Source organism: Manis javanica, chromosome 11, assembly GCF_040802235.1.
Source record: "Manis javanica isolate MJ-LG chromosome 11, MJ_LKY, whole genome shotgun sequence".
NCBI classification, from domain to species: Eukaryota; Metazoa; Chordata; class Mammalia; order Pholidota; family Manidae; genus Manis; species Manis javanica.
In genome coordinates, this window is record NC_133166.1 from 7,915,489 (window position 1) to 7,941,383 (window position 25,895).

The following is a 25,895-nucleotide window of genomic DNA, read 5'->3' on the forward strand; positions in this document are numbered from 1 at the left end:
GTTTGCTATGGATTCAGTGTGACCAAAGAAATTGACAGCAAAACGTTTTTTGGGGTGAAAGGGTTGATTACCCGGCTTGTTCTCCCGGCAGTACGTCCAGCACTAGCGTCTCTGCCTCCACCCAGAGCAATGGGCCGAGCTCTCTATATAGCGCAATAATAGCTTATCGCCTACAGGTGTGGAAGCGGCAGCCGAGCAACAGGCCAGTCACATCATCAGGTGGTTTAAGTTCAGTGAGGATCCTGGCCATAGGGACTCTCATTTTATCCACAAAGGCCAAACCTTGTTTTCTCCCATTGACCAGTCAGTGGAATTGGTCTGTCTCCAGGGAGAGGCCCTTAGACATCGGTGGGAAAGCTTTCTTCAGTGGATCCTCTAATTCCTGGGGGAAGGGTACCCTCTCAGCAGTGAGTTCCAAGCAGGAAACACTAAACAACAGCTCTGAGATTTAGGAATTAGTATTTGATCCTGAAAGTTGGGAGGAGAGGGGGAAGGAACATGACAAGTGACATTTAAATAAATGTAGGTAAGTTTTATATCTGTACACTAAAAAATATATAAAATAGCATATTAATATATACCTTTAATGAGAAAATTCTGGTTTTTAAAACTTGAAATTAAATATGAGGCACATATAGATAAACTATAAGCTATCAAAAGTCGTTGAACTTGAAAAATTTGTAGTCCGAACACAAACTGTATTTCCCTTTGGTTGTTGTTTGGGGAGGGGAGGAGATATCTAAAGCATGGATTCTTTAGGTGACCATATTTTAAGTAACATATTTGATGACAAAGTTGGGTCCAAAATGAAATTTTCTAATTCTGTTCCCTCTTTGGACCTTTGTTGGCTTAAAATGTAGGCAGACTTTTACATTTTGTTCTTCAACATATAGTGGGATCTCTAATGCTCTGGAATTACCAAAGTTTGGATTTTCTACCAAAACAAATATTCCGTTAAGGTATGTTGTCACCTAATTTAAATATGTAAATCAGATTTTAAAAAAACTTAGGAGAGCTTGAAAACTGCTTACCATGAAATGTTGCATCTCTTAGAATATAACTGAGGTAGACATTAATCATGTTCATTAATATATTTCATGAATTCTCAACTACAGAACTAGCACATAATCTGCTTTTTTATGGAAATAATTGACTGAAGCTTGCATGACTACCTCTATTTCCTTCCATTATTATTTTTATCCAGAAACACATATGTGCTTTCCTAACATCTGTGTTCTAAGTTGTGTGATTCACTATTTTTAAGCTTGGATAACCTGATTTCACATATTTTTCCATGAGTCAGAGGCAAGTCTAGCTGTTAGTTCATTATTGTCTGTGCTTTCACATAGCAGGCCTGCACTGGCCATCATTTTCCTGCTTTGTGTTTTTAATCTCTAAACTAGTCACTTTAATAGTCTTTCCAGTTTTCAGTGAAAACCAGACAAGAAAGGCCATGCATCTCTTAAATATTGGTGACATTTTTTTGGTAATTATTATTTTTTTAATTCCATGGGTTTAAATACAACCAGGAAGTCTGCATCAGCTGTTTTGATCTTGGGTCTTGATCTCATCTATGTAATTCTTAAAAATTGCCTTTCTCTAGGGTTTCACTAATCTTTTTCTTGGACAGCTTAGATACTCAGCTGGGATAGATGATAGATTAACAAGGCAACACTGTGTTTTAACCATAGATCAGACACAGTGGGAGAAATTGCCCCAGAAGTTCACTCATATTCGTGAAACAAACAGGATATCAGAATTCTCTGAAAATTAAATATCTAACTGCTCTAGTTTGGCTTTTTTCCAAGAGAAAAGAAAATATTCCTTTAGTGCCTAATGAGAGTCTGCATGATAAATATGAACTTAAATAGGTCAGTGTATTCAGAGAAAACCAACTGTTTAATATTAAACTTGATTTATTCAAGCAGTATTTTTGGATACCTCTTTTTAGCCAAGTACCAATGAGAAAATGATGAATAAAAGCTCCTTTCTCGACTCACATCTCCTTCTAGCTAGTACCCCATTTCTCAGTTCTTCAATTTCTTTCCTCTCATTCTTTCTTAAGCCCACTGGTTTTGTGCCCATAGCACCCTACTAAAATATTTCCATGGTCAGCTATGACCACGTTATTGCTGAATCCAATGGTCACTTCCCAGCCTTCAACAGAATTGACCTGTCATCAGAATTTGACCATTTACTTTATTGAAACACTTTTTTCATTTTGCTTCCAGGACATCCATTTACCTTGTTTTTCTCCTAATTTTTACTGTCTTTTTTTTTGCCATTCCTTGTCATGCCCATGGCCTCCAAATATCAGAACATTCCAGTGTCCATTCTTTAAGCCCCCTTTCCTCTCTAGCTAAACTCATTTTTTCTGGAGATCTCATCTAACCTTATTGATGCATCTATATATTATCATCTCCCAAATTTATATTTCCTGCCCAGCCTCCAACTCTAAAATTCAGGCTCATATATCTAATTGTCTACCAGAAACTTGTATGTGGGTATCTAAAGGACATCTTAAATGAACATGTCTAAAACTGAACTCATCTTCAACCTTCCAAAGCTATTCCACCCACAGCTTCCCCACTTCAGTTTATGCCAAGTCCATCTTCCAAGCTTCTCAGGCTAAAAACCTGGACATCATTCTTGATTTGTGTCATTTACAAGAAAAATGTAGTCAGTAAAATGTCCACAGATTTTCTTGGCTCTACATTCAAAATATGTCCCTTGTTTCCACAGCCGCCACCCTGGTCCAATCCACTACCATCTGGACAGCTTCCTGACTGGCCTCTCTCTGTCTGCCCTTGTTCACCTACTGTTGAATCATAACAAGCAGCCCGAGTGACTATTTTAAAATGAAAATTAGATCATGTCCTTTTCTCTGTTCACAAACCAGGCAGTTTTCATCCTAAGTCATACTTGATGTATTGATCTACATCTGTGTAAGGTGTGTATGTGTGAGTGTGTGTGTATGTGTGTGCACGTGTGCATGGAAGAGAGGAGGGCAGTGTGGCTCTAGGGAAAAGGAAGGGTGGCAGGAGATAGTGTCAGAGAAGTTATGAGGACTCAGATTATGTGGGTTTTATAGGGCACTGCAAGGGTTTTACTTTGAGTGAGGAGGGAACCACTGGAGGGTTCTGAGTAGAGGGATGACATATTCTGGTGTACTTTTTAACAGGATCACCCTGACCGTGGTGTTCAGATGAGAGGAAGGCAAGTGAGAGAAGCAACAGCAGTACAGTTAGGAGGCCGCTGCGGTCACCCAGCCAACATACGGTGACGGCTCCGAGTGGGGCGGTGACAGTGCAGCTGCTGAGAAGCTGTCAGAATCTCAGTATACTTGAAGTTAGAGTTAGCAGGCTTTCTTGATAGATTGGGTATGGAAGGTGAAGGAAATAGTCAAGGTTGTCTTCCAGGTTTTTGGTCTGAGCAACTAGGGCTGGGCTACCCGAGACAGGGAAGGCTGTGGTGAGCACAGTTTCTGATGAAAATTTGCAGAGCTCAGTTTTGGAAGGTTAGTGTGAGCTGGCACTCAGTACGCTTTCATTAAATAACCCGCTGAAAGCATGAATGGCATCTCAGCCCTGCTTTCCACTGTAGCGGTTATTCCTCCATCTGGAGCCCTTTCTGTCCCGCCGCTGCTTGTCTTTGGGTTTGAAGGGGAGAGTTATCTTAACCATAAGCCCAACCCCCATTTCCTCCTGTTGCCTCTGAGACCTGAGCTTCCCCAGCTCTGTGAGGGAAAGAAGGACTGGCTCCTCAAGGTGATCCCGTGGGATATCAGCTTCCTATATATACTTTTCTGTGAGTTCCCAAACCACTGTGTCATCTGCATTTTATCTTTCCAAAATTTGTTGGCACCCCTCCATTGTTGTTATTGCTCCCCATGCTATTGTTGGTGTTTTGCTTTGTATTTATATATCACTAAACGATCATTTTAGTATCTTGTGTTTTTGAGGGAGTTAAGATAAATGCACACATGCCACAGTTGGTAAAAATCCCATTTACATACTCTTCCAGACTCTTTCTGTTTAAGACTGAGTCTGTTCTTTTCATGCTAATCTACAAGTAAGCACTTATTTTTTTTCCCTTCAAATAAACAAGAAAACGTTAAAATGTTGTATTTGTCAAGATTTGTCAAAACAGTGTTGTATTAATCATGGTGGATTCTGTTCCCCTGTCTCATTATCTCCTCCTACTTTGAGAACAATTCTCACTTGTAAAATTATATGACCGCTTAGTTAAAGTCTCTGCAACACTGTGGATACTCAAGAAATATTTGTTGAATGTATGAATACACTGTAGAAAAGTTGCATATTGTTGAAGTCCTTACTCATTCTCAGGTTAATTCTCCAGTATTTTATTAAACTGATATTTGAATGTATGTCTCCTATGGATAAGATGCTATGGAATATACAGTAATGCTTTAGAAATAGTTCCTTATCTCAAGACACTTACAGTATATTAATACAGAAAAAAATACATAAAAAGAGAAAGACTGCTCAAGTAACTTGGGTGTTCAGAGAAGTGAGGAATTTTCATGGCAAGGAAAATCAGGATTTCTTTATGAAAATGGTGGTGTTTGAGATAGGCCTTAATGAGCTGCTAGGGTTTAGTATGAGAAATGGAAATGAAGTCATTCTAAATGAGTTGACTAGTAAGTGAGGAAATGAATGGACAGGAAAATGTGTTAGTTGATCTATGTTGGTTTAGCTGGAGCGAAATCAAAGAGGGGAAGAGGTGAATCAAAGAGGAACATGGAAGATAAACTTGGGATGAATTTGTGACAGATGTGGTTGACCATGGACTGTAGGGAAGAATGTGGGTGTTTTTCCTTAGGAGGACACAAAAAGTTAATAACAGATTGAAGTAATCAGGCATTTTCTTTAGTTACATTATTTTAAAGGACTTGAAAATTGATTGAATGCTTATAGGAAGAGATACACCTGATATTACTCTAAGATTTGTGCCTCTGTTTTGTAAGGACATAGGTTCCATGTCCAGACATAGAAGGAGAAGATAATTTGGAAGTAAGATAACAGCAATTTTAGATATATTACACTTAGAGTGAATTTTAGGTGGAAATGTACAGCAAGCATAGAAACTGTGAAACTAGAGCTTCAGAAAAATGGGTTAAAATGAAAGACCTGACCAACATGATTAAAGAAAATCATATTCTGTGATCATTTTATCTGGTTTAACAAATCTGTTGCATTGAACATTTAGTATTTAATATGGTAACATCCATTTTAGAATCACTTTTATTTATTATTGCAAGGCTCTTGATTTAAAAACAAATGCACTGCAGCTTTTTAATTTCTTTTCCATGTTGAATAAATCATTGTACAATGACATCATTTTTACATTTAGTTCTCAAATGAAAGATGATTGTGTAATATCTATTTATATTTTTGTGGGACTGTTATAAAATCCTAAGTCATTTGAGCACATTAAGAACTCAATGCTATATTGAACAAAAATTTGAAAGAAAAAGTTTTCTTTCTTCAGGGTATAAAAATACACATTCCTCCAGATCTGTTGTTACAAATTCTATCACTTTATTTTCTTATCCTTAAACTAGGTGATGTGTATTCTGGTACATATATTATGGCCAACATGAGACAAGCACTATTCTCTTCACCTAGGAAAGTTAAGTGAGACTAAAATAAGCTCAGAAATTAAATTAAACTCTAAGAACATTTAAAATGATAAACATTACAAAGGCTAACAATAAGTTAAAAAAAACAGATGTGTATGAAGTGAGTTCTCATTTTCTCTATGATTTTACTTCCCAGAAGTTAATATTCCTAATAATTATATTATGTGTTCTCAACTTATTTCTATGTGTAGAAAAAATATTTATATCAGGTTTTATTTTAATAATGTGCACTTAACTGCATTTATTATCCTGCACCTTTTTAACTGAAAGATTGTCATAAACATATTTACTTGTTAATGTTCTAGGAGAAACAAAATAACCAGAGATATCAATACTCTCTTATTTCTTCCCTTTGGGAAATTTTCTAAAAACTGTTAAAAAGATAGTGAGAAAACATTAAAGGATTGCTATGCTGTATTTTAAGCCATATTAGTGAATCTGAACATCATTTGTGCAAAGCTACTAATATGTGGTTCTAAGCTCTTTATTATCATTTCAAACCATTCGGGCATTCTTTGTCATTCTAGGCAGTATGATTGAGCAAAGACTATGCTAAATTCTGTCTTCTTAATTCCTGCCAGTTGGAGGAAGTATCAGTAATTTATAAAGGCATCATGCCCAAGATTTCAAGAGAAACAATGTTGTGTTTTATCTATCGAAAACTAGATCAGCCTGGATAGCTACCCTGACACTTCTGGCCAACTCTTACAAGAGGCAGGTTTATAGGCCTCTACTAGGCCTGAGGGGATGTTAAAAATTGTATGTGATGATCTTTTACAATGTCTTCATTGAAACAATAGAATAGAGATATGAATATTTTGCAAAATACATGCTTTCCTTTAGAATATATAGTGAGATTAAATAAAGCCAGATGCCAGATGCCAGATGCACACGCAGACATGCCAAGACTAACCTTTTTATTCCCTTTTCTCTTACCTTCTTGGCTTAGATTTTTTTTTTTATATATATAACCTAAGATTTAATTCACAATGAGAGAAACATCAAGCGACATGTGGACAATCAGATCGGCAGGTTGGAACTCTTGCGATTCTTCCTTTCTGCAGGCTACAATTTTTACTGCATAGAGGCTCTGGACAGCGTTAAGAAGTATGAAGTAAAAATAGTGGGTGGTTTTTGAAGATCCCATCATCTATTTGGAGATTTGCTAATGGCACACCTGATTGTTCTCAGAGTTTTTAAAATCCAGAGTGTAAATGAAACAAATAGTAGAGTCACAATTATGAATAATATTTTAATTGCCTAAGTGATACTTAAATATCATTTTAATAAGATTTTGATTTATTTTGCTATTTTATACTACTCTTAGCAGTAATAATTGTACTAGAAACACTGATTGCAGAATAGTTTGGAAATTCTGTGTCACATTTTTTTCCCAGTCCTGAACATATCTTAGATCATGTGCTTTGTAGTTTATTTATGATTTTTCATGAACAAATGATTAGCATCTACCTTTTTATTTAGTGGGTTTCACTGATTTCTACCTTTTTTCTTGACTGATGAATAGTTTACATATCTTCATGGCATTTCGTCTTCCTTTACTTTCAGCCATTATAGCATCCCCATGTGAACTACATTAATGGGTCAACACAGTGAGCTCAAGGATCTTAGATTTGCTTTAATGGAGTCCATTGTCCATCACAGGACCCTCAAAATCACTACCATTTTCTTTTACCTGTGCTTTAACTTTAAGCCCATATTTCCATTTCCCCTTAATTCATATTGTTCTACATTGTTTCTAAGAGTCCTCAACAAATACTGTTTTCTCTCCTACTCCATTTGATTTTGCATGCAACCCTTACCCATTTTACATGTCTTTGCTTTAGTGGAGACAGTGACTTGCCATAGTCAGGAACTGGGAAGTCAAATAGACCTGGATCCAAACTCTGTCTTGTCTTTTTACTCATATGATCTTTGGCAAGTTAATAGTCTTAAGTCTCAGTTGCTCAGTTTCCTTAATAGAAAAGACAGCTCTCCAAGGTTTTTGTGAGATGTTCGAAATGAAGCCTTTGGTGCTGCTGTTGGGACAAGGTACTCAAAGAAAGCTTGGTAGTCACAGGCAGATGATCCTTTTTCCATACTCTTCAGCTAGAGGTATTTTCAGAATTCAGAATTTCATGGGTTTTAAAAGGTTTGTATATCCCATATATTATGTAAGGTCTCTAGCAGGGTATGAGGGAACTTTCTTAAACAAATTGGTATTTCTGAAGGAAAATACATTTTTATACAGAAGTATTAGCCTCCCATCCTTACTCTTCCATCAATTCAGGTCAGACAGTACCACCAAATGAGTTATGAGAAAACTTATTTTTCAGTATGTGTGTATTTTGGAATTATGGGTAAGAGGTTGGATTTCTGGAAAATAAAAGATTTTATATGTTTTTATTGTGACCTAAAAATTATCCCCTCAATTTTACTATGTGGCTGTTTTCTGCATTTCCTAAGGTGGGACCATAGATACTTTTTTGTCCCCAAGTACCACAACTCACTCCCTGCCCCAGACACCCTTGCCATTTCATCCTGCATTTCTCTGAGACCAGGAGACGGAGTGAATGAGAGCTCTTTCAGGAGATGTTTCTTTGTTGGATGTGGAAAACTCTGGTCACATTGAGAATTACTTTTTTTTTCTCCCCATAATTTGTTAGGATGTGAAGTGCGTAATATCTGGAAGGAAAAACACACTGAAAGAATTAGGCTCCATTTCTTCCTCTGTTAAAAGTTGTGTCCTCTTAAATATTTTAACTCAAAAGATATGCAAGCAAGGCTTATTAGGTGTATGTAGTATACTAGCAGTTTTAGACTGTGTAATACATTGTTTTATATAAATGCTTATGGGTTTTTAGAGAATGTCTATTATCTTATTGATTGGTTGACACTGCTTTTTCTTCCACTTAAGACCTATTCAGTTTTTTAGTTTTTTCCTTCTTATTTTCCATTGATTTGGAGGGATTTGCTATGAGAATGAAAACTAATTGAATGGTTGTCTGGTAATATGTAATTATTATTCAGAATTGATTCCAGTATTTATTTATTGTTTTTTAGTGTCCTACTGAAACCAAAGCAACATTTGGGGTCCATCTTAAAATAGTAGGCGATTGGACAGGTATGTAGAACATGGAGTTTTAAATACATAGAGTGAAAATAATGGGTCATAAAATAATTTGAATATGTTTAATAGTAGAACTACTCACATGTATAGAAATGTGTATATATTCTCGAGTTATTATTTTGTTTTATTTCTTTGTACAGTTTGACATCAATGTTTTCTTCTTTTAAGATGCATTTTTGATATATTTACAAAGACCAGATGGTTCTCTATATTATGCTATGTAACCTGCTTTTTATATTTCATAGTATATTATCAAAGAATTTCCATGCCAATAGTATATATTTATTGTATTATTTTAAATATTTACATGTAACCCCATTATGTAGATTCCTAGCCATTGGTTAACTAATATATATTCTACTGTATTTAACCATTAAAAAAAAAGATGCATTTTTAGAATTCAAATACCTTGGATATCAAGAATTGTTTACAATGTGCTTGCAAGTTGTAGGTTTCTGTCTACTTGTTAGATGTACTGGCATAGTGGGAAAACCAAAATACGCTTTTTAGAATACATGATTTTTAAATTAGTGGTTGGTTTTACTGTCAAAGTAATTGACACCTGGAATTGAGATCTTACAAAATCTTTGAGTTCTTGCATGACCTATCATGCAGTTATTACCTGTATACATAGCAAATCTACAACATCTTTTGAATGGTGGTCCATTTTAATAACAGGTCTATTGCTAATATTTCACTTATTTATTCAATAAATATTTTTTAATTATTTGAGCGATGCATTAAGAGCTCTGAGTAAATAAAAGAAACATTACTCAGTTTTATATTCCCTTGACATAACAAATATTATTAAGCTTTTTGGCCAGTTGTTTAGGTTCATTACTCAAAGGAAAGGATTCAGGTATAAATATGAATGCAAATGTAAATAAAAATATATTTTAACTTAGTACCAAAGTAACAGTTGGTTTGTGAAAACTATAGGGAACCAGAAAAAAGGAGATTCAATGTAATCTAGGGCTATAAGGGAGGCTTCATAGAGAAGAAAGAATTTGGGATGAATCTTGAAAATCAGGCAGATGATTAAATGAAATTCATATCACTGTCAAAAACTATGGAAGGTAACAATTATACCACATTTTAGAAAGGGGTATCAGTCAACCTAGCAAAAGCAGAGATTTTGTTCTGGGGAGTAGTATGGAAAGGCCATTTAGTTTCATCTTGATGGAGATCTTGAATGCCTTGACAAGGTATTGGAGTAACTTAGAGATATTAAGGAACATTCTAAAGATTTAGAACATCATAATGAAAACAGTGCTGATAACTTGCTAGTTGGATGGTTAGAGTCAAGGAAAGAGTTGTTAGTACAGGAATGCAGAGGAGTCAGTAGAGGACTGGAGATGGAAACTGAGCACTAGAAGGACTGGATCTGCAAGGACAGGTCGAGAAGGTGGCATTGGAAAAGGGGAATGAATTTCTGTAAAAACCAGGAAAGGACAAGATATTGTGTAATAAGAAAGGAATATTTTAGGAACAAGGAGAGTTGAAAGAGCTTGTATCAAACAGTTCAAAAATTTTTTATCTATAGAAAGGGCGGTCAGCTTAGAATTGAGATTCAAAGAAAATGGAGAAAATATTCAACATAGGATTTAATGGGCCAACAATGAAATTAATCAAAAGATCTGTGAGCAGTAATGACCTATTTGGAATCATGAAGTTCAGGCTTAAATAGGTATTGTTCATCTGATAGCATTCAAAAGAGATGGTCATAGTCCATTGTTAGAAAAACACTGGTGTAGTATGAAAATAGTAATTTTCACAATAAGCCCACAACTAGTTGATATAATCACAATCATTGTGGACTGTCTGGCAAATAAAGAATGGATGAAGTTCTTCTCTGGGTAAGAATCCCCATATAGTAAGAATTAACTTTAGTAATGAATGGTAGTTGATAGAATTCTGTATCAGAAGGAAAACAAGCACAACGAAGATATAATTTAATTCATCAGGGTAAGCAGAAACTTTGTGATGGACTATTACTAGCTATTGTAGCTGAGTTTCTTCATAAAGTTGTTTTCTATTGTCAGGAGCTCATTAAAATAAATAATTATCTCATTGTTTATTTCAGTCTTCTCTATTAGGAACACTTAATAGTTTTACTTTTATCCTACTTTTTATCTACTATGCCACTGAGGGAGAAACAAGATCCATTCTATTCAAAGACTTCAATTCTAGTTAGATGCTTTTCAATTAATAGACCTTCCTGGTTGTTGACTTTAAATATTTGTGAATTTGGAAAAAGCATTCATGAATAAAACCCCTAAATAATTCTTTTACTGTAGTTCCAAAAAAGATTTAGCTGTCTTAAAACAATGAAATTACAATTATAGAAGGAAAACAGGAATATTACTCCTGAGATCTAGGATCATTGGTTTTTGTCTGAGAGAACTGATTAGAACTCAGTATTTAAGAGCAGTAAGTGTAGGAAATATGTAAGAGGTGCTTAAAAAGTTGAATATTGGAGGCTTACTTTTTTTTGTAAACTGACTTAGAGATATTTTACAGTTACTTTTTCTTCCCTGATCTATGCTCTGTCTGGGCAAGTCTAAAGAACAGGTTTAAGACTGCCCCATAGATGATCTTCCCAAGGCTACACCCAGTTAGAGATTACCCAAGAAGCAATTGAAGCAGCTATAAAGGACAGGTTAAGGAGGCATCAAAGTTTCATATTTGTTGTCCAGTTTTTTATTTTAACCAGGCCTCTAGTTACATCTCATAAGTGTGTGAAGGACTCTTTAAATTCAGAAGATTCTTCAGACCTCTTAAACACAATTCAAGTTTTTTTTCTTAAAATGATAATGGTGAAGGGGGTAGATTCAATTACCAAATAGATTTCTCTTTGAATTGAGTTAATATTTTGTTGCTCTTCTAGAATCAGTTATGCTTCTAGAATTTCAAATATATGGTCTCCTATTGCCTATTGGCTTGATTTTCATTCTAACTGTTCAAAAAGTTTTGTTATTATCTGTATTAGATATCGTTACTATTGAGTATTGTCTGAGATAATGTTACATCATTGGTTATTGTAGTGGTCTCAGTAGCAGCTTACATAATATCCTCATGTAATTAATCTAAAAATGTTAGCATTTTTCCATTCAATAATCAATGATTGAAAATTGGATAAACATGCAACAAAAGCTCATTGTATATATCACATAATAGCTTTTCCTTGAATCTTGGGTATCAATTTCCATGTTGTGTAGTGGAAAATCTTGCTACAATCAGAAGATATGGTTCACTTAAAGGATTAAAAATAGGAAGACAAGGCTATATAATACCATGGATTTGTCTTGGTCATGTAATACATTGATACTCACAATGCAAGATCTTAGAGCTTTTGCTGAAGACTAGGCCAAAAAAGAGCCAATACCTCTGTGTGTGTGTCTCTATATCACTGGATTAGCCGGGTGTGTTTTATACTTCATACAGCTGATTTTTTTTAGAAGATCAAAACAGAATGTGTGTAATGTATTTCAAGTTGTTTGGTTTTGGTTTCGTTCTTTTTTCATTTTGGGGAGCTCCTTGTAAGTCTGATTATGACTACACTAAATTATAATGTTATTATTTTATAATTATACCATGTTTTGGAACAATTCTGGCATCCACCTTACATTATTTGTATCATGAATGGCTTCTAGTTGCTGCAAAACAAACAAACAAAAGTATTCCTACTGAATACTGAGCCCGTTTTGAAGGACATGGCAAAAGAGGAAATTCAAAATAAGCTTGAGCATACTGATTTCTTTGAACACCACAAATCATATTTGGATATATGAAATATCATGGGGGTTTTGTATAACTCATGTTCACACAGAGTAAGCTTTCATCTAAGCCCATAATAAAGATGAATCATTAATTACTATGTCTACAAAGGAGTTACTAGAAATACTTTCTGTTGTTGTTACTGCTATGACTAGCAAATTGCAATGGTGGTCATTTGTGGAAGATAATGTTTAAACTATTTGTTCATTTGGCTAATAATTAAATATTTATTCAACACTGTGTGCCAGTCACTGCACTAGTCTCTGGAGATGCAGTATTGACCAAAACAGACAAGGTCCCTGCTCTCCTAAAACAGATTGTGTTCTAGACAGTAGAGACCTCCAATACACAACAAAGCAGAGCAGCGTGTAATGTGGTAGGTAGTGATGAGCAATCAAGAACAGCAGGGAGTGAGGGTGGTAGCACTATTCTAGAAAGTGTGTTTAGGTATGAGTTTTCTGAGCAGGTAATGCTTAGGTGAGGGAGTAAGCCAAGTGGATTCAGGAAGAAATGTCATTGAGGAAACAAAGTGCAAAGTCCCTGAGGTGGGACTAAGTCTGGATATTCAAGGAGCAGGAAGGAGGCCAGTGGGCTGAAGTAGTGACTGTGAGAGGGAGAGTGGTAGGACCCGAGACGGGAGAGATGAGCGGGGACGGGACATGCTAGGCTGCGAGAGGACTTGGGTTCTAATCTGACCGAGATAAAAAGGCACGGCTCTGAAGTCCATATTTGAATGATTATCCATTTTGTACTAATAGCTACACTCCTGTGTTTGGGAGGTTATTGTTTTTTTTTAAAGACTGAGTTTAAGGAGAAAGGGGTAAGAGTTCTGAGCATTGTAGAAAACAAGTGATGAAGCTTTTTTCACTGGAGGGGGATCTCTCATCACTTTAGAGATGCTTCAGCAGTGGTTCTATTCCCTGCCACACGGCCTTGATTTATAGGTTCTGCTGGCCTCACCTGCACCCTCTGTCCCGCCAGCCTAGGGATGTATGACTTTCCTGCTCCTTTCTGGATTTTCTCGCTATCTTCTAACTGGCTTCTCAGTTCTTTCCTTACATGAGTCACTAGTTCCCTGCATTAAATTCCTTCCATTTAAATGATGTACAATCCTTTCCTGGTTTTGGCTGACTTGGACTATTATAGGAGGTCGACAAAGTCTCTCGGAACAGAGCATGGAATCCAAAGGAGTGGTCTGTGGGGGAGATGACAGGAACTGTGTGAACCCTGGAACAATCACATGCTTGTATTCAAGGACCGGCAAGAAGTAGAGTTGCTGGAGCTGAATGAATAGGTGGGAATGTGGTAGGGAATGACATCCGAGAGTACCCACAGACCGGGTGTGGTAATCACTTGCAGGCTTCAGTTTTATTATAAATGTTATCGAAAACCATTGGAGGATTTTGATTAGGGTCTGACTCACACTTTAAAATGGTGATCCTGGCTGCTGTGTGGAGAATATGAGGGGATAGGCCAGAGTGGAAATTAAGAGATCAGTTAAGGAGAAGCTCTTGCTGATATCTAGACAAGAGAAAATGCTAGTTACACATAAGGTGGCAGTGATGGGGTCATAAAAAGCTGATGGATTTTGAAGGTATATCTGGCATGTTTTATTGACTCACTGGAGGTGGGATGTAAAAAAGGTTAGGAACTAAAGATAACTCCAAGGTTTTTAGCCTCCATAAGTAAGTGGGACTGTACTGTACTGATGGTTATAGAGATAAGGAACACTGTGGCATATTGAGGGGGGACAAGAGTGGATATTCAAAGTTCAGTCTTGGACATTTTAAATTTGAGATGCCTTTTAGACTTCCAAGAAGTGAGGCTGAACAGGCATTTGCATGTGTGTGTCTGAAGGGCAGGGTGAAGTCTGGAGAGAGCTAAACTTGGGAATCATTAGTATAGTCATGGATTTAAAGCCTTGAAACTGGATAGATTGATCACCTAGCGCAGTAATTCTCAGTCATGTGAGATCTAATACCTTTTCTTGTAACATTTTATATGCCCACTTTACTTTCTTAAAAATGCAACTTACAGATATTCACAAATAATGTATTAAAAATCAATGTGATGTCCTAAGTGTAGCATAAAGGCACTATTACAATAATTTATAATGTGACTTCATTCCATAGTTAAATTTTCAAGCATGACTCTGCTAGAAGTCATAATGAAATAGATGACTTGTACCCACATGAATGAAATAGTTCTAAACACAGGATCCCACTACAGTTGAAATACTACCATAGCTGTTTTCTTTATGATGCAATTTCCAAAATGGTAAGCATCTTTTGTTAAGTTCTAGACACAGCAGAGTACACAAGAGTAATATTACTTTGATTTATTGAGTGGCTGCAATCCTGGGAATTACAGTGCATATTAAAATCCTGCAAAAGAAAAAGATAAACTATGTACTTTTTTACAATTACAAATATGTTTTTCATTTACATGAATATCTAGCAACTCATTTGAAAAGCATGCAGGAAGTGAGAGAATTCTGTGTTGCACAGCATTCTCCACAGCCTCTCAGGATATTTAGTGTCTCTGATCCCTATTCTCTAAACTTCGGTACATTCTATTCATCATTATGAGAACTGAATTGCCTCCACAAATTCTCAAAACTTCCCAAAGGGTGGCCCTGTCCCATCAAAATTATTAATTTAAGAAATGTGTATAGAAAGAAAGAGGACTGAGCCCCAAGACGTTTCAACACACTGAGTCCTGAAAAGGTGGCTAAAAAAAGGAATAAGAGAGGTAAGAGAGGAGCCAGCAGAGTCTGAATCCTGGCCCCCACAGGACAGGGTTTCAAAAAAGAATTGGTCAATTGAAACAAATACTGCTGAGAAGTAGAATAAAGTGAGGGCTGAACTAATCATCTTGGGAGCTGTGTTTTAGATGGAGTGTTGGAAACAAAAGCCTGACTGCAGTAGGATGGTAAAGAAGTCAAGATGGTAAATATGGGCCAATCTGTTGATATGTTGGGCTTAACTCCTGTGAGCTCACTGGATCATTATGTGCTTCTCTTCCAGCTCTAGTTCAGTGCAGTCAAGTTTGATGGCTTTAAGTCATCCACAATGTATTTATGCCACAGAAACTGACAAACACTGTGCAGTAAGGATTTTAAAAAAAATTTCAAACCTGGCTATTAAATATTTGCCTAAACACCACTGGGTAAATTCTAAGGAATTTGGATGTAAAGTGAAATATAGAAGTAGGCCAGTAGCTGAAGGAAGGAGGATAAAGGGATAAGGCAGATATAAGAGCACATGTGCCATAAATAGTATATATACAATTGGCCCTTGAACAATGTGGGGGTTAGAGTCACTGACTCCTCTGTGTACCCCAAAATCTGCATATAACTTTTGACTCCCCCAGAACTTAACTACTAGTAGCCTACTATTGACCAGAAGCCTTACCGATAACATACACAGTAACATAGTGATAATATATACATATAAAACACATATTTCATATGTCTTACCACAAAATAAGCTAGAGAAAAAAAATTTTTTTTGTATTGTCACAAATCTCCGAAAATGTTACCAGTTTATTTATTGAAAAATATCCATGTGTAAGTGGACTTGTCCCATTCAAACCCATTCTGTTCAAGGGTCAACTGTATATGTATTTATGTGTGCATATATATTTAATATGAGTTATTATGTTTACCTACTTCTGGGAACAAGATTAATAATGAGAATGAAATAGAAAGGGAAACATTATTATTGCTGGAGAGATAGAGGGTATAATTATAGGAGCAAAGTCCATGAGTGCCTCCTAAGAATTCCAGAAGGACTGAATTCCAATATACAAGTAGAGGAGTTGACCTTATATATGGCAGCTGGGAAGTTCATGCTTTATAAAAGAAGGGGAGACAGAGCAGGCGGTTAAAGATCGTGGCTACAGGCTAGTTGGTGGTCTTGGAGTGAGAAGAGTGAGATTTTTCTTCCAGGTCCTCCTGTTTGCTTAGTTAAATAAATAGTAGGGTTATCATCGAGATGTAGGATGGGGGAGGTATGTTGAATTTGAGGAAAAGTAAGAGGGCATGATGTATCATTTGCAATAGTAAAGTGATGAATGAAGCATGGTGTCCCTGTGAGAGCTGCCAAAAGGCCTGCTGAGGTACGTGATCTAACATTTAAAATGAGACAAGTTAGAATAATTCTGAGTTTTTTTCCAGGCATGGTCCACTTCTTCAGATTAGCTATTGTGCAAGCAGGGAGTTAGATTTGGCCTGCATTGGTCCACTTCTGATTAAATTCTCTATAGCTGTCACTTTTAATCCATTCTCAGCAGTGTAGTCATAGAAACTTCAAAGCATGAATCAAATTAAATCTCTCCGTTGCCTCAAACACTTTGATATCTTCCCATTGCTCCTAGGATATAAACAAACAAAAATCCTTAGGATGGCCTCTAAGATCTTCTCTGCTCTGACTCCAGCCTACCTCTTATCTTGATTCTTGATTCGGTCTGTTTCTTCTGGGCACACCAGCAATATTGCCTTTATGGTTCCTTTTGCTTTGCTTGCTGCTTCCCACCCTGTATATATTCCGGTCCGTATGTCCTCAGGCCTCTCCACCTCTACCCACACATGTACCTGGTATCTTAAAATCACAGCTCAGAGGTCACCTCCTCCTCTGAGAAGCCTCAATTTTAGATGCTATTTCTTACTGCCATCAGTGGTTTTTTGTTTTGTTTTGTTCTTTTCCTGTAAGAGCATTTATCTCCATTGGTAACTATATATGCAAAGTGTGCTCATTGGTGCGTGAGTTTCCTCCAACAGACTATATATAGCCTTACGGTGGTAGGGACCTGTATCTCTTTTTACTCACAATGGTTCTCAGGGGCCTATTAAAATGGTTGTTCTTAGTAAATGTAGCTATTTGTTAAGTGAAGGAAGAAAGGAGAGCAAGCAGGCGTATCCTCTCTTTGCGAACACTCACAAGTTAGTGGGGCAGGGAGCAGGTATATAAATAAATGTACCCCTGTGCCACCAAAATGGAGGATGCAGAAGCTTCTAGAAGGTTGTGTAGGCCAAACTGAGTGTTAGAGATAAATAAGACTCATCTAGAGTAGGAGATTATTCCCGAGAGAGAAACATCTTGAATTAAGGCTCAGCAGGGTGACCTCCCGCGGGAAGTGAGGAAACGGTCGTGCTGCTGGGAGACCAGGTTGAGGCGGTGACCAGAGGTCTCATCTCGGAGGAGCTTGGTCTTTTTTTTTTTTAAAGATGTTGGTGAAAAATGGAAGGGTTTTAAACAGGAACTGAAATCAAATTTGGATTTTATGTGGATTACCCTGCTGGTGTTACACAGATGGGAAACATTAGGTTAAAAGCAAAGGCACCAAGTGAGAGTTTTGTCATAGTGTCATGCTGGGGAGATTAGAAGTTCTGTGGAGGCAATGATCTGTGACGTCCAGGGAAACAGGACCACATGATACCTATTGGAGGGGATTACTGCTAACCTTATAAAAATCATCTTATTGGGAACGTTCAGGGGGATAAACTTGGGGGTGGTGTACATTGCTGTGAATTACTGAGTAAATTGGAGACCTGAAATAGACAGAGGTACTATGCAAAAAGAAGCAGATTGCAAATGGGCCTAATTCTAAATTCCTCCTCTTTGTAAATTCCCCCAGAACTCTGAGTGATTTTTATACTGGCCTATGATTAGCAGTGGTGGATGAGTAGGAAACTCACATGTAATTATCTCTGTATCCATCAAGGTAGATCTGAATCAGGAAGAAGATTAACATATTATATCTTAATGTATATATTATTTGTATAATAGAACACTGTAATTCTAGCCCCATGTAAGTCTGTGTTGAAATCACTAAGGATGACTAGTTTGATGGAATTTGAAGTAACTCATTTGCTGTCAAAATTAATAAATCATACAATAAATATGTGCTGGGGTTGCAGTCCATATTTCATTAGCCTCAGAAATTAAGGAAATTTTTCTATCAGGAAAATGAGAGATTTTTATTACAGTTTAAATGCCCATCTGTTCTCAACAGAGAGGATGAATTGTTTTCCCCTTAGTTTCTCAGGTTATGAAATCTATGGTCTCATTTTTTTAGTAGATGACAGCTCACTTATAATGCCACAGAAAATGTAGAGACTGCCTATAAATGATTGGAATTCACTACTTACAAAGTTTTATTCTAGCTCAGTGATTTTTTTTTTGAGAGAGCATCTCTCATATTTATTGATCAAATGGTTGTTAACAACAATAAACTTCTGTATAGGGGACTCAATGCACAATCATTTGTCAACCCCAAGCCTAATTCTCAACAGTCTCCAATCTTCTGAAGCATAACGAACAAGTTTTTACATGGTGAACAAGTTCTCACATAGTGAATAAGTTCTTACATGGTGAACAGTGCAAGGGCAGTCATCACAGAAACTTTCGGTTTTGATCACGCATCATTAACTATAAACAATCAGGTCAAATATGATTATTCGTTTGATTTTTATACTTGATTTATATGTGAATCCCACATTTCTCCCTTATTATTATCATTATTATTATTTTTAAATAAAATGCTGAAGTGGTAGGTAGATGCAAGATGAAGGTAGAAAACATAGTTTAGTGCTGTAAGAGGGCAAATGTAGATGATCAGGTGTGTGCCTATAGGCTAAGTATTAATCCAAGCTAGACAAGGGCAACAAAACATCCACGGATGCAGAAGATTTCTCTCAAAGCAGGGGGGGTGAGGTTCTGAGCCTCACTTCTGTTGATCCCCAATTTCTCACCTGATGGCCCCCCTGCGACTGTGCCTGTCTTAGGATGTTCCTCCCTTGAGGAATCTTACCCGTCTCTGGCTAACCAGCCATCTTCCGGGGCCATACAGGGAAATGTAAAGTTGGTAAGTGAGAGAGAAGCAATATTGTTTGAAAAGGTTAGCTTTTTACTTCTTTGCAGATTTATGCCCTGTGGGTTTTATGCCCAGCATTTGTCTTGAGGTATCTTTACCACTTGGAAGAATTATGATACTCGGTAATTTCGATATGAGGCATGAATTCTACTTAAGGGTTGTAATTAGGAAGGAAGAAGAAAAGCTATAGAAGTAGCAGACAGAAGAAAACATGGGAAGATTGATTATTTCTTTGACATATCTTCTTGTAGAGTAACATAAGCATGTATAGGTTTTAAACTACTAATTAAATTGCATACACACATTAACATAATAGGAATACAGCTACATAACCTAAGCAGACCTACAATTACCAGCCATATCCAGTGAAACCAAGAAAACCAGTTAGGCACCCTAGGCATTTGTGAAAACTTATCAATGATATGATGGATATTGTCTAACTGAATTTGAATAGTTTGAGAAAAATCAGACAAATTAAAACAACACATTCCTGGAAACTGTTCACATCCCATATCTTCTTTTAATAGTAGATAGTCTATAGTCACAAGATTTTGGAGCGCTGCAACTTGCACTTCTCCTAATTCTTGGTTGAGTTCCGACAGTATAGATCCAGTCAAATTTGTTGTTTTACTGTATGCACAGGCCAGCTTAGATAGCTCCTTCTTCATTACAATGGCAAGTCCAGGAACCGGTGGGATGAATGCAGCTACAACTGCAACAGCGTCAGGATCTTTGTTGAAGTTTTTTGATGATCATCTTCTGGAATGACTCTTCCAGAGAATGTTGACGTTGGAAGTTCTTCTTCATATCGTATCTTAATTCGTTTTCTGGGTAGCCAAATTAGGCTTTGATCCTCTGTATAAACACAAACAAACCCTTTGCCCACACTTTGATATGCCCTTTATACCATTGTGAAGAACTTATTGGAGATCACCACACAGGAACTGCTTTTTTTTTTTTTAAGAGAAAGGAGTATTATCAGGAAAATGTACTTCCATAGCTGATCATCTGACACCCTTTAAATGATCAAAATTAAGGATATTTAAAGCATGCATTAATTGGTGACTTGCAGTTAGTTTTATCCTATCAGGGAGTAATCCCCCTTTTCTTTTTTTTTTTGTTATCATTAATCTACAATTACACGAAGAATATTATGTTTACTAGGCTCTCCCCTATACCAGGTCCCCCCCACAAATCCCCTTACAGTCACTGTCCCTCAGCATAGCAAAATGTTATAGAATCACTACTTGTCTTCTCTGTGTTGTACAGCCCTCCCCTTTCTCCCACCCCCCCATTATGCATGCTAATCATAATACCCCCTTTCTTCTTCCCCCCCTTATCCCTCCCTACCCACCCATCCTCCCCAATCCCTTTCCCTTTGGTACCTGTTAGTCCATTCTTGGGTTCTGTGATTCTGTTGCTGTTTTGTTCCTCCAGTTTTTCCTTTGTTCTTATACTCCACAGATGAGTGAAATCATTTGGTATTTCTCTTTCTCCGCTTGGCTTATTTCACTGATCTTGCTCAGTGATTTTACAACCTCAAAAGTAAGAGAAAGTAGACAGTTTTTGTTGTCTATCTAATAAAAAAGTTACTTTTTATTTCTGGAAATAAGCAAATCATACAATTTCTGGACCTGGAAGTAGACTTATCATAGCAAAGTGATTTGTTTACATGGGTTGTTATGTTTTTATTATGGATTATTTTGTTCTTAAGTTTGGATTCTATGTTTTTGCTTGATTTTACTTTAAAATATGAAGGAAAATCAGAATAGTGAGGAGTTTGCTTGGTAACATAATTTCTTAAGCAATGTCGAAAATACGACAGTAATGTACTGAGTGGCCAAGCAGATATGAGTCATTTTGCTAAGTTAGTCCAGTGTTAATGGACTAAATAATTTCAAAGACGCCAAAAAGGGTTTTGTGCCATTATCATTATCATGAGGAATGTTTTAAAGTACTCATTTGTTTGATGTACTTGCTAAGCACTTTTTAAAGGAAGCTAAATGAATATAGTTCTTGTTCTCTAAACAAGTGGTAATTTTTAAGGCAAAATTGTAATGAAGCAGATAGGGTTCTTTAATGTCATCCAAATGAACACATCTATAACATTAAATATGTTACTACCAAAGGAAAGTACATTTATGTGGATTCAAAGGTGATTGAATAAGGGAAGCTTGGGAATAGCATCTGGTGAAAATAATACTGCTCTTACTAGGATTTTTGAATGTTAACAAAGGAGGAATATGGGATTTCTTAAACAGATACAAGTAGAATGGGAAAACTAAACTTCCATTGAAACAAGATTTTGAAAAAATTATTTAGAGATGGCAGTTAAATAATGGACATGGAATGATAGGGAACCCAAGAAATGTACATAGGCTGAGTAGTAGAATAGATAGTAGAGTAAGTGAAGATTTCAAATGCCTGAATCAAAAGTATGAAGAGCTTAACAATAGAAGGTGATCTTATTTTTTGTCAGCACTGTATTGAGAAACTAGTAATTGTCTCAGGATGTAGCTATCAATAAAGAAGGAAGGTAAAGGAGAGAAGATCCATACAGAGAACTTTGCATATCCCAGTGCTTTCAGTGACAGTACCTAGCAAGAGGCTATGCCTCTAACTGGAGCAGATAAGAAAATGTATTTTAAGAAGTCAAGTGATGTGTCCTCCTTCCTTCCCAAGCTCCTTCTCATTTGTGACAAAATCCTCTGACTTTCCACGTTGACAATAGCAGTGAAAATCTTTTGTTGATGCTAGAATGTCAGGCTGTTCAGTGGTGCCTTGCAATATTGTGGTTGAGATAAAGTACTCAACTATACAGATTTGCAAAGTTTTCAGTGAGCACAGTAGAAAAGACAGCAAAGGTCAGATGTAAACCAGATAGAAATGGGATTTCATCTTTTTTTAGGGTCTGGGAATGAATTTACATGAATATGTATTTCTATTCTTGCTTTTCTTACTAATCAGGAACAGAAGGTAACATTTTCCAAGTCACCTTTGAAAAATAAGTTCTTAATTGTCTTCATTTCATATTATATTTGCTTATTTGTTTGCCTTCACAATATAAACCTCTAGAAAAGAAGCCTATCAAAGACATTCTTTTGGTGTTTGTTATTTTGTCCCTATTAAAAAGAAGTCACAGAGAAAAAACTGATATAACTTCAGTGAGAATTGAGAATCAAGAAATATGATGAAAATAAATTTATTTAAAAAGAATAGACTAGTGTAGAGGGACAGGCTGTGTTTCTAGATATAAATTCTGAATATTTACATTGCTAACTTAAATATTCTTCCCAAAATAAATTATAAGTTTAATATAATTCCAATCTAAATCAAGACTCAAAATATAAAATAATATTAATACTTTTTGAAAAAACAAGAAAATAATTTAAAATGAATAATATGAAAATCTAGCAGATGTTGAGTAACAAGATAGGACTGGTCCTATTAAAACATGTTATAAAGAAAAATTTTACGAACAAGCTAAGCATTTAAAAGACTAAATAATGTGCCTAGGAACAAGAAGCTATTAAGTGGATGAGTTGAGATTTTAATTTAGGCTCATCTTACATTAAACATGTGCTAATTTACTACACAGCCTCTTATAAAATTCAAATAGTCTAAGTGCTGTGGTATTAGAGCAAAAAATGACAAGAAATATATTAACAAAGAAAATCAGTCTACAAACAGACCATTTAATACATGAAAATATGTATCATATAATAAAGGAAGCTTCATAAATCAATATGAAGTACTAGTTTATAAATAGTTAAAATACTTGGCATTTAAGTATATTTTTAAAAAGCCTTTAACATAAAATAGTTCATCTGTAAAGGAATCAGAAGAAAATGAAAATTGATGGTCACCAGTCTCTGATTGTGAAAAGCCATTCTTGGAAGAATTAGAGAAAAGTAGATTTAACTGCATACAAATTAAAAATCATTTCAAAGAATAAAAGAGAATTGAACAGAGAAGCATTTATGGCAATTCCCCACTAATATCTTCACTATATAAAGAGCTCCTTCAACTCAATAAAAAATAAGCTGAGAAATGGATAAATTACATAAGTAAATCATAATAGTATTCAGATAAATTTTAATTAAGGTAACTGATTATGATTTTCTTAATGAAAATATCTATTGCTGGTGAGGATGCAAACTATTGCCAAGTTACTCTCAAAGATACATCATTAGGGATCTTTAAGAGGATGAAACTTATTCTGCTGTAGGAAATCAGAAAATTCAATAGGTGTGTAAGGTGCATTTGATCTGGAACACAGAGCTTAAAAATAGGAGCTTTCTAACGAGAAAAGGGCACTGTAGAAAGAAAGAATGTTGCAATAAAAGGCATGATGTCATTAGGAAACTAAGATTACTACTTGGTAGCATAGTCTGTGAAGGCCTCTTTAAAGAATGGGAGTCTGAGCTAGCCCTTAAATCTTAGAGAGGGTTTGGTTAAAAGGACAAGCAATCCTGGCCCTGGAAATGAATATGCAAAGAAAACAAGAGGAAACCCAAACTTGTCCAATTGAACAACATATCGAAGGAAGTGAAAGCATATATTTGCTTTCTGCTCTTCCTTTATCCACTATTTCATGGGCTTTTTCTTTGGCCAGGAGGTCCGGTATTAAAGACTCTCACTGCATGGTTTTGATAGGCTTCAAAGGACCATATAGTGCATACCATTAATTTTGTTTGCCCAGGGATTTAGGTTAGAACTTCATCAAAACACAAAAGAAAACCTCCAGTTTCTTTGGATCTTGGATAGAATTGCCTGTTCCTTCTTGAATATGTACCCAGGGGATATTCAGAGTTTGTGCAGAAAGCAGGAACTGAATTAGTATCAAGCTGAGCCTTGATCACTTTGAGATGTTTTCTTTGTTGAATGCCAACATTGTTAAATAAGTGCATTTGCTGTTACAAATGAAAATATAACATTTTCCTTAAAAGGTGCATTGTGGAAAGCTTAGGAGCATTAATGTGTTTATCCAAAAAATGCCTCTGTTATTTGCTTTCACTTTCCTTGAACTCTGTTCTTTGTTCCCTCCTGTTAATTTTTGTTGTAGTTTAGCCTCAGTGGTAATAGAAGGGAATTTATATTTTATAAAGAAAGCCAGTTACAGACATCGATTCACTGATGCGTTTAGAGGCCAAGAAGTCTGTTAGCAGTTCTTTCAAAAGCTGCTTTTGATTTTTGTAAAAATAATATGTTTAACAAGCAGGAACCAGAATAATGAGTATTAAAGGAATAGACTTTTATCATTGTGCTTCTTCTGAAAATAAAAGGACTATTAAATAACGGTCCTTTGTATAATACTGCATTGCCTGCCTTGGGACCTTACAATGTTAAAAAAGTACCAGGTGTTGAGGCATACAGATTGAATATGACCCTGCTGCGCTTTTCTCTCACTGTGTAGTCCTTAGGCAAGAAGGGAGCAAGGGACGGAGGGAGAGGAAAGGGAGTACACACAGTATTTTCCCTCCCAAGAATGACGCAGTACGTGCAGTGGGAAGAGCACGCGACTGGGTTTTGGGGTGGCTGTTTTTGTTTCTGTTTCTGTTTTTTTAATCTCTTTGTCTCTTGTTAGCCCCATGACCTTGTGCTGCTCAACAATCTGGTGTGAGTTTCCTCACCTACGATCTGTTGCACTGAGGAAGTGTTTTCTCATTTCTCAGCTTATTGCTGATGTAAAGCTGTATGATTCTTCTTAGAGTAACACATTCTACTAAATGGATCGTTTATTTCACATTAAGTAGGAATGATAATAAATTCATTCAGTTGAGAAAAATCTCACAAGAATATTATGAAGGATGTGGGCCAAGTACAGGGTTTTTATGTATCTTTTCTATCTCCTATAAGGTTCTCATTTACTTAGTAGCTATGGTTGTATACATTGTGCTCTATGTTCTCATCCTCTGACTTGCAAGTGTGGGCTTTTTTTTTTTCTTGTAGAAGACAAATATGAGACTCTGGTTTTTATGTTCCTTTGTCATGGCCTGAATATTTGTGAAGAAGATGGTTTTATATAACCAGAGTATGCAACTGATTGGTTTTTTCTTCTAGAATTTCAATCTATCTCCATTTGAATTTTATCAACAGAAGACTTGTCTATATCTTCAATTGGAAAATGTTCTTGCTCTGCAACTAGATTACCTTATTTATGTGCCTGAAATAGTATTAATTTGAATGCCTGTAATATTGCTTTGAAAGCAGTATTTTAATAGCAACTATTGTTATTCAATGCTGTGTTACCATGGTAATAAAGAATATTCACTTGATTTAAACTTTTCAGAAAAGGAAAATTTATACTCTATGTCTTTCTAGTTGATTTGGATATACTGCTCGAAGTCTGCCCTTTAATTCTCATTTTTTGAAGTAATTTGTTTTTCTAAGATTAATGTGCGTATTTCTTTTCCTAAAGAAAATACAACATCAAATTTTGACAACCCATTA

At 36.0% G+C, this 25,895-nt stretch overlaps 1 protein-coding gene across 8 annotated transcripts in view; it reads left to right on the forward strand.

The window, feature by feature from the left end:
• NOX4 (NADPH oxidase 4) overlaps positions 1 to 25,895 on the forward strand; it is a 146,478-nt gene that overhangs the window by 66,940 nt on the left and 53,643 nt on the right. For all 8 annotated transcript variants that reach the window (XM_017649759.3, XM_073215906.1, XM_017649753.3 and 5 more), the window contains one exon: positions 8,723 to 8,783. In XM_017649759.3, coding sequence (XP_017505248.3) covers positions 8,723 to 8,783 — 61 coding nt within the window. The remainder of the gene's footprint in view (positions 1 to 8,722; positions 8,784 to 25,895) is intronic.